At 52.1% G+C, this 12,887-nt stretch overlaps 1 protein-coding gene across 4 annotated transcripts in view; it reads right to left on the bottom strand.

Annotated features, from left to right (window-relative positions):
- MAP2K4 (mitogen-activated protein kinase kinase 4) overlaps positions 1-8,957 on the bottom strand; it is a 75,743-nt gene extending 66,786 nt beyond the window's left edge. For all 4 annotated transcript variants that reach the window (XM_080629078.1, XM_080629080.1, XM_080629077.1 and 1 more), the window contains exon 1: positions 8,728-8,957. In XM_080629078.1, coding sequence (XP_080485204.1) covers positions 8,728-8,827 — 100 coding nt within the window. In that variant the 5' untranslated portion in view covers positions 8,828-8,957. The remainder of the gene's footprint in view (positions 1-8,727) is intronic.
- Between the last annotated feature and the right edge of the window lie 3,930 nt (positions 8,958-12,887).

Raw genomic sequence — 12,887 nt, 5'->3', positions numbered from 1 at the left:
AACCCAAACTTCACCAGCTCAGCTGCCATGGAGCAATCAACACCGGCTGCTAAACCCACATGATCCACAACGGGACAGCAAGATTTTGACCCCACTGCTATTACACCTGCAGTTTGGTGCATTGCTCCACAGTGTGGGCAATCAACCAGTTGAGGAACATCGTCACAGAATGTTCGCTGTGTTGGGCTTGGGTCTCAAAGATTCAGGACATGCCAGCACAGGATTACTGAGAGGACATAAATGCTGGGCAGTCAGAGCTTTGCTGCCAAAGTCAGAGGATTAGCCACATTTGAGAGGGAAACGCTGCACCCAGGAAGGACAGTGCTAGGGAGGCCGCAGGAACAGTTCTGGCAGCAGCAGCTCCTCAGTGAGTCAGGAGCATCAGGCTGTCGGCTGGACATCACACACACGTTTGCCCTGCCAGCAGCACCAGGATAACAGAATCAGCCAGGTCAGAAAAGACCTTCAAGATCATCAAGTTCTCCCCTTTACCCCAGTATTGCTAAGCCCACCACTAACCACGTCAGCTATGAGCACTGCCTGGCTTTCAACGCTATATCAGCACCCAACAGACCTTGCGATGGGACCTGCTTTCCAGCGACAGCAACCAACTCTCACAGCTTACTGGGCATGGGATTTGGGATCAGCACACACCCAGTGTCACACCATGCCTGTACAGCACAAGTGAGGGATGGAGCCAAGCCACCATGCTCTCTGCTTGCCTCTGGGAAGGTGGGATTCCTCCCTCCTCCCACCCCCTGCAGCATCATCCTGCCTCTCAGGGGAGCTCTCAAAATGGGACCAGTCACCAGGCAAAGGGACCAGCACGGCCCCAGCAAGAGAAGTGCCCTGGCTGAGAAGCTCTATATGTTAAAGATGCACATATGTGAAAGGTACATCCACACCAGCACCTGCAGTCAATACAAAGCTTGTAACACAGGAATACCCTCTCAAGGGGCTGCCATACATGGTGCCTCCTGCAGTGGCACTTCCCCAAGCTGCTTACATATAGTTTCTATACCCTCAGGTAAAAATCAAAGAGGGCTTCAAGGCTGCACAAATCCCTCCTGCAACCCCATCCCAGAAGAACAAGATGAAACACACCCTTCCCTGCAGTTACATGCTTTATGGACAATGACTTAACCCCGAGGCACCTTCAAAATAACATAGGGCACTTTGCTCCTGATAATCAACTATTCTGATCTTTTAACATCCATCTTAAACATTCAAGTCCATTGCCTACTGAGGGGTAAGCCTCACAGCTTTTGTTTCAGATACCCCCAAACAGAAGTGCCATCACCACCTACAAGTGGCATATACATATGGAGGGATGCATTAGCTATTCCACTGCCAAAGCCTAGCAGAGACACAATATTCAAGTTATCTCCTAGCTGAACTGAAGAAACAGAGGTGAAGTGTCTCTCACTAGGGATTTACCATGAATTAACTACAGCACATTAATTAATCCAGCTACAACAACAGACCTTTTTAAAAGGAAGAAATCTTTCAGTGCTGGACAGGCACTGCACCATCATTCACCCACTGTTCACACCTTTCTTCGGCAATCAGACAAGCCTGAGACACATAAAGGGATCTGAGGATGCAGAAGACAAACCAAAGCCCTCTGCAGGGAATGCCTGCAGACTTCAATAATACAGAATCATAGAATGGCTTAGGTTGGAAGCTCATCCAGTTCCAACCCCTGCCACGGGCAGGGACACCTTCCACTGGAGCAGCTTGCTCCAAGCCCCTGTGTCCAACCTGGCCTTGAACACTGCCAGGGATGAGGCAGCCACAGCTTCTCTGGGCACCCTGGGCCAGTGCCTCAGCACCCTCACAGAGAAGAGCTTCTGCCTTAGATCCAACCTGAACTTCCCGTTTCAGTCTGAACTCATCACCCCTTGTTCTATCGCTCCGGTTCCTGATGAAGAGTCCCCCTCTGCATTCTTATATACCCTTTCAGACACTGGAAGCTGCCCTGAGGTCTCCATGCAGCTTCTCTTCTCCAGGCCGAACAGCCCCAGTGTTCTCAACCTGTCTTCATAGAGGAGGTGCTCCAGCCCCTTATCATCCTTGTGATATGGTGCAGGATTTGCTTTACTGAAGAACTTGGCCAAGTGAGCAGCACAGTGACTGCACCTGGTAACAGGCACCAATCAAACTGATACATATAAAACAAACCAAATCAACTTATTAATGCAGGAACTACTGGACCTATTGACTTAAAGGCACAGCTTCCCCTGAATTGGCGTCTTTATAGGGACTGGCTTTCTCATTGTAAAAGATGTTACAGACCGACCATAGATGATGAGGATCAACACAGGAATCCCCAAAGCATTTGTTCATACAACACAGTCCATTGCAAACAAGGTACATAAGATCTGGGAACATAACCAGCACCTTGGGAAAGCTAGTCCAGATCAGTGCACTCCAGCCTTTGAGGGGATGCCAGAAGCACCCAATCCATTCAGGGATTTTTGTACCTTCTTTATAAACATCACTTCAATGAAACTTGGTTGGACATCTGCAGGGCAGAGCAGTGCACAAACACTCCACACAGCTTCTTGCTTTCATGCAGTTTTTCTTTCCAGCCCCCTCCCATCAGGAAGCGGATCTCCAGTTTTACTTTCAACACACAAACTCTTACCAAACCTACATCCAACAGATCTGACTGCAAAGGCAGCAATCACATCCCAGCCATATGATGCTAACAAGGTGTTTATGTTCATTTGATATATGCAGAGCTTGCTGTGGTTACACAAGACTCCTGTAGGTAACGCTTCACTGAATACATACCTATGAATAGACAGGACATGGGGTGACGGGTTTAACTGAAAGAGAAGATTCAGGATGGACGCAAGGAAGAAACTCTTTACAACGAGGGTGCTAAAACACTGGCACCGGTTGCTCGAAGAGGTGGTGGATGCACCACCCCCAGAGATGTTCGAGGCCAAGCTGGATGTGGTTCTGGGCAACCTGACCTAGTTGAAGATGTCCCTGATCACTGCAGGGAGGCTGGACTAGATGAGGTTTGAAGGTCCCTTCCAACCCAAACTATACAGTGATTCTATATTAAGAATGTCAATTGATTATAACTAAATCAAAATAGACAGTTGAAGTGCAAAACCATATAACTACAGTCCTACATGCTTAAGCGGACACCAAGACTCAAACACAGAGCAGATATGGTCACCCATATCCCTGCACAGCCACCATATAGGAATAAACTGGTCAGCATGAACAAACTGAAATACACTGCTTTGCTCATCACACAACTATCTTTACTTTCCATTATAAATGCAAACACGTCCAAGTGGCCATGCAGCCATCAACGTGACAGACCTGGCAGTGTCAGCTTGCACCAGCGCACGGTGACACGGCCACTGTTGTGAAGTCACTTTCTGGCTGTACCCAACCAGTGCCCACCTTCTGGAGAAACAACTCGCTTTGCCTGCATTCGAGCAAGAGCAGGTCATTAATAGAGCGGCAGACAGTGCTTATTTTACCAGCTACTGAGGACAACGATTAATTAATTCTCCCCTCTCATCCCTCCTTTTCTTTTCTCATTCTTCCATGTCTTACGTGTTTTCTTATCTACATCATATGTCCCATTTTACTTGGCCATTCATACACTGGTTCATACCCCATCTGCTGCTCGCTTACTGCTCCCTTTGCTTCACAACCTTTCCACCTCCCCACTGCCTCCTCATTTCTAAATCCCCTCTTTGAGGTTCCCTGAGCAAACTGCCACATTTACTTGGGCTCTTACTTTCTCCATCTGTTTTGCCCCTCTGCTCACAGAGGCAAGTCCACAAACCAGCCTTTCGATAGTGTCCACACTGTGCCCCAGCACATCCAACATCTCAGCATCAAGGCATCAACATTTCGTTCCTCTCCTCCTGCTGGACCTGGATCAAGGAACACCTTCAACAGTGGGGAGAAGAGCTCCTCCAGCCACTCCTTGCACCCACAAAGGCAGCAACACAAAGAGGAGGAGGATACACAAGTCACAGTATCTCTTACTGAACCCTGTACTAGCCACAGTGATGCCCACAAATGGTTTCAAGTAATATCCTGCCTTTTACAGTGATGGCTGAAGTAACTATGATTACCCCAAAGACACGGCATGGATTACACCCTGACACCAAATTCATCTGATCGCAACGACTCACAAAGGCCACCACAGTGTTTGCCAATTCTGTCCTCTGCCCAACACGAACAATTCTTGACCTCTCAAAGAGCCTCCCAGCACCTCTTTTCCACCTGGCAGAGAAAGGAACAGAGCAGAAGTTGCTCATACATAGGCAGAAACACACCTCCCACCTCCAGTAAGTCACCAATGCACAAATGGCATCCAATGGCAAGAGCATCTCTTGACACAATCAGAGATCCTTTGGGCAACTCTCCCCTCAGGTTCCTTGTCATATCCACTGAGGACTCTCTACACAGATATGGACCTTCTCTGATTTTTGCTGAAAACAGAAAGGTATGTGGCTGGAGTAGGGTAGAGAGGGCAAAGACCTCAATGCAGGGAGCAGACAGGACCACACACTCGAACGGAACCTGGAATCCCAAATTCCAGCTGAACGGGATGGGAATTCTCACCCCAATAAATCTGAACCATCATGTACACTCTGAAAGACACCTACAGTAATACGCTTTGCTTCAGAAAGACACCAGAGCACAGCAAGCAGCAAGTACCTCACCAAGTGATCTTACCCCTCTACTCTGCTCTCGTGAGACCCCACTTGCAGCACTGTACACAGTTCTGGTGTGCTCAGCATAAGAAGGACATGGAGTTGTTGGAGCAAGTCCAGGGGAGGCCACGAGGATGATCAGGGGCTGGAGCACCTCCTGTATGGAGCCAGGTAGAGAACACTGGGGCTGCTCAGCCTGGAGAACAGAAGCTGCGTGGAGACCTCAGAGCAGCTTCCAGTATCTGAAGGGGCTTACAAGGATGCTGGAGAGGGACCTTCATCAGGGACTGTAGTGACAGGACAAAAGGTGATGGTTTCAAACTTAAACACAGGAAGTTCAGGTTAGATATAACGCAAAAGTTCTTCCCTGTGAGGGTGGTGAGGCGCTGGCACAGGGTGCGCAGAGAAGCGGTAAATTCTCCATCCCTAGCAGAATTCAAGGCCAAGATGGACAGTCTTGGGTGACATGGTCTAGTGTGAGGCATCTCTGCTCATGGCAGGGGAGTTGGAACTGGGTGATCTTAAGGTCCTTTCCAACTCAAACCATTCTACGATTCTATGAAGTCCCAGCTGTCTCCAGTCTTCCTGAATGCTGGACGCAGGAGCTGAATCTATAAAGGCCAGTTAAAAGCGGTTCCAGCTCCTGCTTGGCACGAGAGGTAGGATGAGTGACTCCACAGGTTGCAATTACAATCGAAATTCTTCCTATGTCATGGAATTCATTACATGTCTGCATTCCACATCAGCATCCTTCAAACAATGGCAGCAGTAAAGACAATCATTAATTTTGGCTATGAGAGAAATGCAAACCTGCTCCAATCACAGTTTGGGTGTTGGTTTCTTTTAAATCACTGTCCAAGTGGAATATCCTACTTCCCACAGAACCTCCTTTTTCTCCACAAAACACCCAGGAGGCTACACATGCAGGACTGCTCCAGCATTACAGGTAACTAAGGACAACAGTTCTTCACAGCAGCAGGCCCCAGCACCCAGAAAACAAACAGGAATTTCAAAGATCATAAACCAGAACCTATTTCCAACCCTGAGAACTGAAGCTCTGTGCTGTCACTAAGCTGGTGACCCTGCCTTGAACATGGCACCATCAACCAGGCCAGGGGACGTTTGGGAAGAAAGTAAGGTCCCAGGTTCATGGGCATGAACGGCTGGTGCAGTTAGCCACGAGAAGACATGATCATGAAACTGAGGCATGCAGAACACTAAGGGTGAGAAGACCTGAAGCAACCCCTTGCTTGACCACAAGGCTTGAGGACTACAGCCACACAGGAAGCTCAGTGTGAGGACAGCGAGGTGGCCCTTCGTCTCAGCACTGTCACCTGGAGGGGCATCAAAAACGCTGCAGGATATCAAATTTAAAACAAAACAGGGTGGCCTGTCGAGACCTCCTTGATGTGCTGCCCTAGCTCCAGACATCAGCATGGTAAGCCTCAATTTTCATGAAGGCTTCTCCCCTGTACCACCACCTCTAGCTTCCTCTCTTCTCTCAGCCCCTGCCAAAACTCTCCAACAGCAGATACCCCTTATGAAACCACTGCCCTTGTACTGAGACAGAAATCCCAGCGAGAAGCTCTCACCTCAGCCTGCCCAAGCACACGCTCTCGGGGCATTCTCCAGAAGCAATGGCTGGCTGTCCAGAGGAGCACTGCCTTAGCCCCTCGTGGTGGGCACAGGCTGAAGCTGCAGGAGACAGCCCACCCTCTCCCTGTCCCATCACCTCCCCTGCAGCAGCAGTTGCACAAGCCAGGTCAGAGACTGCTTCTGGTTGAAAATTAATGGAGCAAAACTTTAGGTGTTTTTTTTTTTCTGATTACTTGTTTCCAGCTTAATGACTTCCCCACTCCATCTCAGCCAATTCAACCCAGACTGACACAGCCCTACCTACTTTCCTCCCCATCCCGCAATGCATTCCCTCACCTCCCTCATCCCACCTCCTGCCCGACCCCACCACAAGCAAGCACTGGGCATCTGAGCTGTGGAACACCCACAACTCTGTGGTGGGTTTGCTCTGCACCAGCTCAGCTTGACCTGGCCTCAGCAGGGAGCCAGCAGCACACATGCTGGGAGCAAGGCCATGGCACCTCCGTGAGCAGCTTTGCACAGAGATTATATGGCAGCAGAGGGATTGTGGCAGAGGACTTTCCTCCTGGGATGGAGCTTCTTGCTGCTCCAGAACTTCCTTCACCAACCTGCTGCTCCCAAGCCCACGCAGATCCTACACTCAGCTTCTCCCATGGCATCTGAACAAAAACCACCCCAACACCAGCTTCCACCACAAACACCTGGATATCACCAACCTGGATATCACCAACCTGGCCCTCCTGCCCTGAATTCGTATTTAAATAGGCACTTTAAACCAACAACTGCCCTTCCTCCACCCACCCAGGGATGCAGATGCTACACCATCACAAGCTTACCGGAGCATCACCAGCTCTGGAGTCAGGGTGCAAACCCAACTCTCAGCCCTGAGGATATGCAGGATTCAGGGGAACATCTCACAGACAGGAAAAACAGAGGTCAGGTGAAAATACAAGGAGCTACACAGAGGATTGTAAGTGCACTGCAGCGAGGCAATGGCTTGTTTTACCACAACAACTCTAACATACCGTGGTCAAGTGTCTACTCCATGCACTTAATTTACAAGGTTTGGGATTCAGGTTTTCCAAAGCTGTGAACACAAGATCCCATCACCTTCCCCAGGCCCAGCAGGTACCTGCTCCTCCATCCAGCAAGCACAAGAGCTTCACATAAGGGATGCTGCAACCAGCAAAAACACACCTTTTTATTCCAAGTACACCAAACTCTTCAGTTGGTACCATCACTTCTCTGCCCAAACAGGTGCCATCAGTCTTGGTGCCTTCTGTTCTAGCAGAACTACAGCAAACAACTGTGACCAATGTTGTCTGCTGCGAGTGCAACCTTTCCTTCTATTAAAAAAGAAAGAAAGTTCCCCAAACAGGGCAAACAGCTCGAGTATTACCATCCCTGTACTAAATCAATGAAAAATAAATAAAACCCCAGCACTGCATCACCTCGGCCCTAACAAAGCCTAAAATGTTGCTCAAGCAGAGAGGATTTTCCAATAGTCAAAAGCAAAACTCAAAGATGTTTGCTATAGCCTTTCTGAAAAATAAATATCCACCGGTTTTGCAAGACGGCTCCAGCATCAACAAGTGCAGGCGGGAAACTGGCAACACGACCCTGCTTTCACTGTAAATTTCCATCACAAGGAAACCAAACTGAAGCCGAAGTTCACTGCTGAACTGCTCTTACCACACACCTGCCTTAGGAAGCACAGGTAAGCGCAGGGACCAGGGACACAGCGCCGGGGCTGAGCCATCCTGCCGCCGACCGAAGAGCCACAAACCCTGGCCCGAGCCCGGCCACAGCACCACGGGGCTCCCGGCGAGGGGACGGGGCCTGCGCGGGTCACCCCGAGGAGGCCGCAAAACCGTCCCCGGCTGGAGGAAGCCAGAGCCGCGTCCCGCTGGCCTTTGTCCCGCCCCGCTGCCCCCTCCTGCCGCCCGGGGCAGCGGGCCCCGGCCACGGGCAGCGGTTCGGGGCCGGTCCACCCCTCAGCAGCCCCAGACGCGGAGCCGGGGCCGCCCTTCCTCCCGGGAAGCCGCCGACCGAGGCCGGGCGCGGGGGGAGGCGGCAGCCGCAGGGAGCGGCGGGGCAGGCCCAGAGGGGAGCCTGCCGGGGCCGGGCCGATCCTCACACACACCCCCGGGGCACCTCAGCGCCGCGGGCAGCGCCGCTCCGGACGGAGGCACGGCCGCGCCCGAAGGGGTCCCCAGAGCCACGGCCCGCCCAGGCCGGGGCCCAGCGGCCCACCCTCCATCCCCGCCCGGGGCAGCGCCCGCCCGGCGGCTCCGCTCTCGGCCCAGGCAGAGCGAGACCTGCGGGAGACATCGCGCTCCACGGGCCCAGCCCGGCCCGCCGAGGCCTAGATACGGGGCGCGCCGCCCGGCCCGGAAGCGGCGGCCGGGCCGCGGCCTAGCGCGGGGCTGCTTACCCTGCATGCTGCTGGCGGCGGCGTGCGCCTGCGGCCCGCCCGGGCCCGGCCCGCTCCCGCCGCCGGCGCCGGAGCCGCTGCTGGGGCTGGGAGTCGCCATTGTGTGCGCGGAGAGGGAGCAGCGCGGCGGCTGCAATGCAGCAGGGACCCTCCCAGGCAGGACACCTAGAGCCCCGCCGCCGTATAGCAGCCGCCGCCGCCGCAGCCGCCCCGTCCGCCCCCGGGCTGGGGCCGCTGCTTAACCCCTCCCAGGCGGGGCGACCGCAGCCCCGGCGCCTTGCGGCAGCCGCTGCGGCGGGGCGGGAGCGGAGCTGCCTCCCTCCGGCCCCGGGAGCTGCGTGTCCCGGGTGGCTCCCGCTCCCCCCGGCCGGAGCGGCATCGCCCGCTCGCTTCGCCCTCAGCCCCCTCCGGGAGCGCTGCACCGTGAGGGCCCCACCGCCGCGGCGTGTCCCACACGTTCGGCCCCGGCGGCCCCTCGAGGGCAGGGGCTGCGCCCAGGAGTTTTACCGGATTTCTCATCTTCACCTATGGCTTTTCCTCTCGCACAAGGAGATACTTCTGTGCAAATTTCCCGTGTCTTCCTGGAGACCTCTTCCCTGGCCACTACACGGCATAACTGCACCCTGTGTTTGCCAACATATCCAGGGCATCATCCCTTTTCTGCCACCATCTCTGCATTTTCTTTCCTCCCTTTGCTGCTGCTCTTCATTCTAGAACATTGTTTCTGATCCTACCCCTAACTCCAGACAGCTGACAAACTTGCAGCCTTTAGTGCTAGGGACAGCACATGCCAGGAATCAGAGCAGTGAAATGGATCCCACAGAGACCAGCCTCTCTCTCCAACTGCTGCATTAACTTGGGGAAGTCCCTTCACCTGCAGAAGCCCTCATTTCCTCACCTGTGTGACAGAAATAACACTGACCTCCTTTATGATTGAGACCCACTGAGGGAAGAGCTGGACGCCCAAGCGCTAGGCAGACTTTCCCTGTTCCTCTGCTATCCGGGCTTCTCTGGGCTTCTCGTGAAGGTGGTGATAGAGCAGAGTTCTCGACATGCACTGGATGTGCCTCCAGAAGCTGCCAACCATTACCCTTTGTGCAAGTGCAAATGCAATAGGGAAAAAGAGGTCAGGGCAGGAGCTGCCTCCCCTTCTGGCCTTCCTTTTTATTTCTTTCTACCCCACCTCAGCTCATATTTAGACCTTAGCCTCATGCTGAGGCCTCTTTCATCTTGTGCTTTGAGCCTGGGAATGCATCTTCTCCCATCCTAGAGTCTTCTGGTTTCCCTGCTCAGCTGCCCATGGGGTCCAGAGGATGGGCTGACACCCAAGAGGAGCCCAGCCTTCTGCCTGAGCCCTGTTCTCCTGTGAAAACCTCACACTCTGCAGAGCTCTCCTTTGTCAGGAGGTGGGAGAAGGAGGCAGACCCGGTCCTGACCATCTCCCTCTTTCTGCTCTATCCTCCCAACTCCTGCTAGTCCAGCAAAGCCTTCTTCCTCCCTGCCAGGGACGCAGCTTTCCTTTGCCTCGGGCAACACCATCACTTCCTCATGTGGTCAGGCCAAAATCCCAGTAACCTATATGCTATGCTTGAACTTAGGCTGCTACCCTAAGCCAGGCTCCTACTCTGGCCTGTGCTCTCTCTGGGGACGTTGCTGACTCTTTCCAAGCTGCATACAGTCTGTCCCCTCCATTGCTTTGGTTGGAGAGGAACTGAAGCACTTGTACCCAGAGCTTCCCACAAGAGCAGTCCTTCCTTAATGTGGTTTGTGTGGGCACCGTGGGGAGTAACCATCAGTGCCAGTGCCTGGAACCAGCCACAGACCCCACAGCACACAAGTACATGCACATATATCAAGGTGAAGGTGTGCCCTTATCCTCTTGTCTCATATTCTCATCTGGGACACATCACCACCTAGCTCAAAGCCAGATTCCCAACCCTGTATCTTTACCTACCTAATGCCAGGGAGCACCAGGGGTGGCAGCTCTGCAAGGAGGGAGTCACAGGAGTGGAGCATAGCACAGTGGCAGTGGCCTCAGCAGCAAGGCGAGCAGGGCAGGCCCCATGGCTGTAACCAGGCAAGCTTACTGCAACGAGGCAGGTCTGAGGTTAAGTCGGGTGCCCAGGTCAGGGTCTGGCTCATGCGTCAGGCACAGCAGCAGCAGAGCTGTAATGTAGCTTAAGCAGGAGACAAAGGAAAAGCTTTGGCTGAAAGAAGCTCCAAGAGACAGAGGGAAGGGTGGTTCTTACCCACACCCCTCACACTTCTCCCAGCTGTTTTCCAAAGCGCTCCAAAGCCACCTGGCTCTTCCCAGCAAACTGGCCTTAAATGCTGGGTTGAACTCCTGGGGAGGGGAGTACAGCTCAGGGCCTGACACAAAGCATATTCCCTCCCCCCCCACCGCATTCCACAATTTTCCTTTCTCTTCTGCCTTATGCAAGAGCGCAGGTCCAAAGCTGGCACCTTGAGGCTGTGGCACAGAAACCCAGTGTCTGCTGGCAAACAGTGGCAGCAGCTGGCTTCCCCCTCTGCTTTGTGCCACCTGCATGTGGTTTGCTTACAATTAGGTAAAATCATACTGTTAAGCCTTACCCTCCCCCCAAAAAAACCACCCAGAGCTTGGTATCAGCAATACCTGTCCTGACAGAGGTTTGTGAAACCAGTTCTGAAATACCTCCAGTGCTGGAGATTGCGCCATCCCCAGCAATCTGTTCTGGCACACTTCTAGCCTAATGTTACCTGAAAGCCTAACTTAGGTTTGTCTGAGCTGAAATCTTTCATGGCCTATTTGCTATGGCTATGGCCTTCTTTCAAAGACCTCTTATACCCTTGATAACTGTAATGCTTCCCCTCCTCACTCTGACTTCCTCCTCTACTCAGTTGTTGTCAGCTCAATTCTTTCAGCCTTTCCTTGTTACTGTGCCTCCCAACATCCTCACTGACCTCCTTTGACTTTGTTTTCTGTTCAGCTGCATTTTGATGTGCACATTACTAGCTAGGCACATTACTTCAGCTTGTCTTGGAGGCTACTCCTGGCTCATACGCTCCAGGGTGGTGTTTGCCTTTTCTATTGCTGGTGTTCAGTTTGCTCTCCATTGGAGTCCTTTTCAAAAGCTGCAGCCACCCAGTTCCCTTACTTGTGTCACTGTTCATAAAGGTAATGCTTGAAGTTGTACCTGTTGCATTTTACCCTATAAGTTTCAGGTCATTTCTCACATTTGTCAGCTAATGATGTGTTCTGTTGTCTTTGCTGTCCTTCACAGCCTGCAGTAATGTGCAGGTTTAATAAGGCACTCAGAGATGCTAATTATCCAGGCTGGTAACTGAAGGAATTAAAAACATCTGGCATCAGAATGGACACCTGCAAAAATCCCTTCCATATGCCCTTCCATCTTGATAGCCACTGATAATTAGAACCTGAGGTACCATTACCTCAGTTTCGCACTTCCCATTCTTATCTTCTCAAGAGGGGGTCAGGACATCCAATGTTAAATCCCTACCTCAAGCCACCATACATGACATCTGCCACTTCTCACTTGATGCCTAAGAATTTGTGCCATGCCAGGACACCAGGCTGGTTTGTTCTTGATGGGATCACAGTGTGTGTTGTCCATCCCCTTGTTCTACTCTAGGTGCATACAAATGCCTTGTTTAATGAGTCTTGCTAGAATGTTCCTGGGAATTGAGGTGGACTTCAAATTAGGATTAAAGAAGCATCTGACAAAGCATAAACAATATAATTTGGGTGAGCTCTATAAAACCAATAAGGTAGGAGGAAGGTTGCTACTATATGATTATAATAAGGACAAGAAGGAGGTCGATCTACTGAACCCTTTAGCCTCCAATCCCCTGAAGTTAGTAAATGAGTGAATGTGGGGCTATTCCCCTTCTCAGTAAGGTGGGCTCCTTTGTGCCCTGCTCATGGCACCTAGCCCATCAGTTAAGGCAACTAAACCCAAAGCCCTTTAGGCAGTATCAACTGTGCATACATATGCACATGCATATCAACATGCACTTATCTCCAGCTACTTCTCTGTGAACTGTAGTTCAGAGTCCTGGAGCCAAGAACACACCAAAGCCCCTGAGCCCTTCACCTGTCCACCTGGAGCCTCTTACCCAGTTTGGATCTCATCAAAACACATCTGTGGCCATTCATGGCA

Source organism: Psittacula echo, assembly GCF_963264785.1.
Source record: "Psittacula echo genome assembly, chromosome: 14".
NCBI classification, from domain to species: Eukaryota; Metazoa; Chordata; class Aves; order Psittaciformes; family Psittacidae; genus Psittacula; species Psittacula echo.
This window is presented reverse-complemented; position numbering and strand designations above follow the sequence as displayed.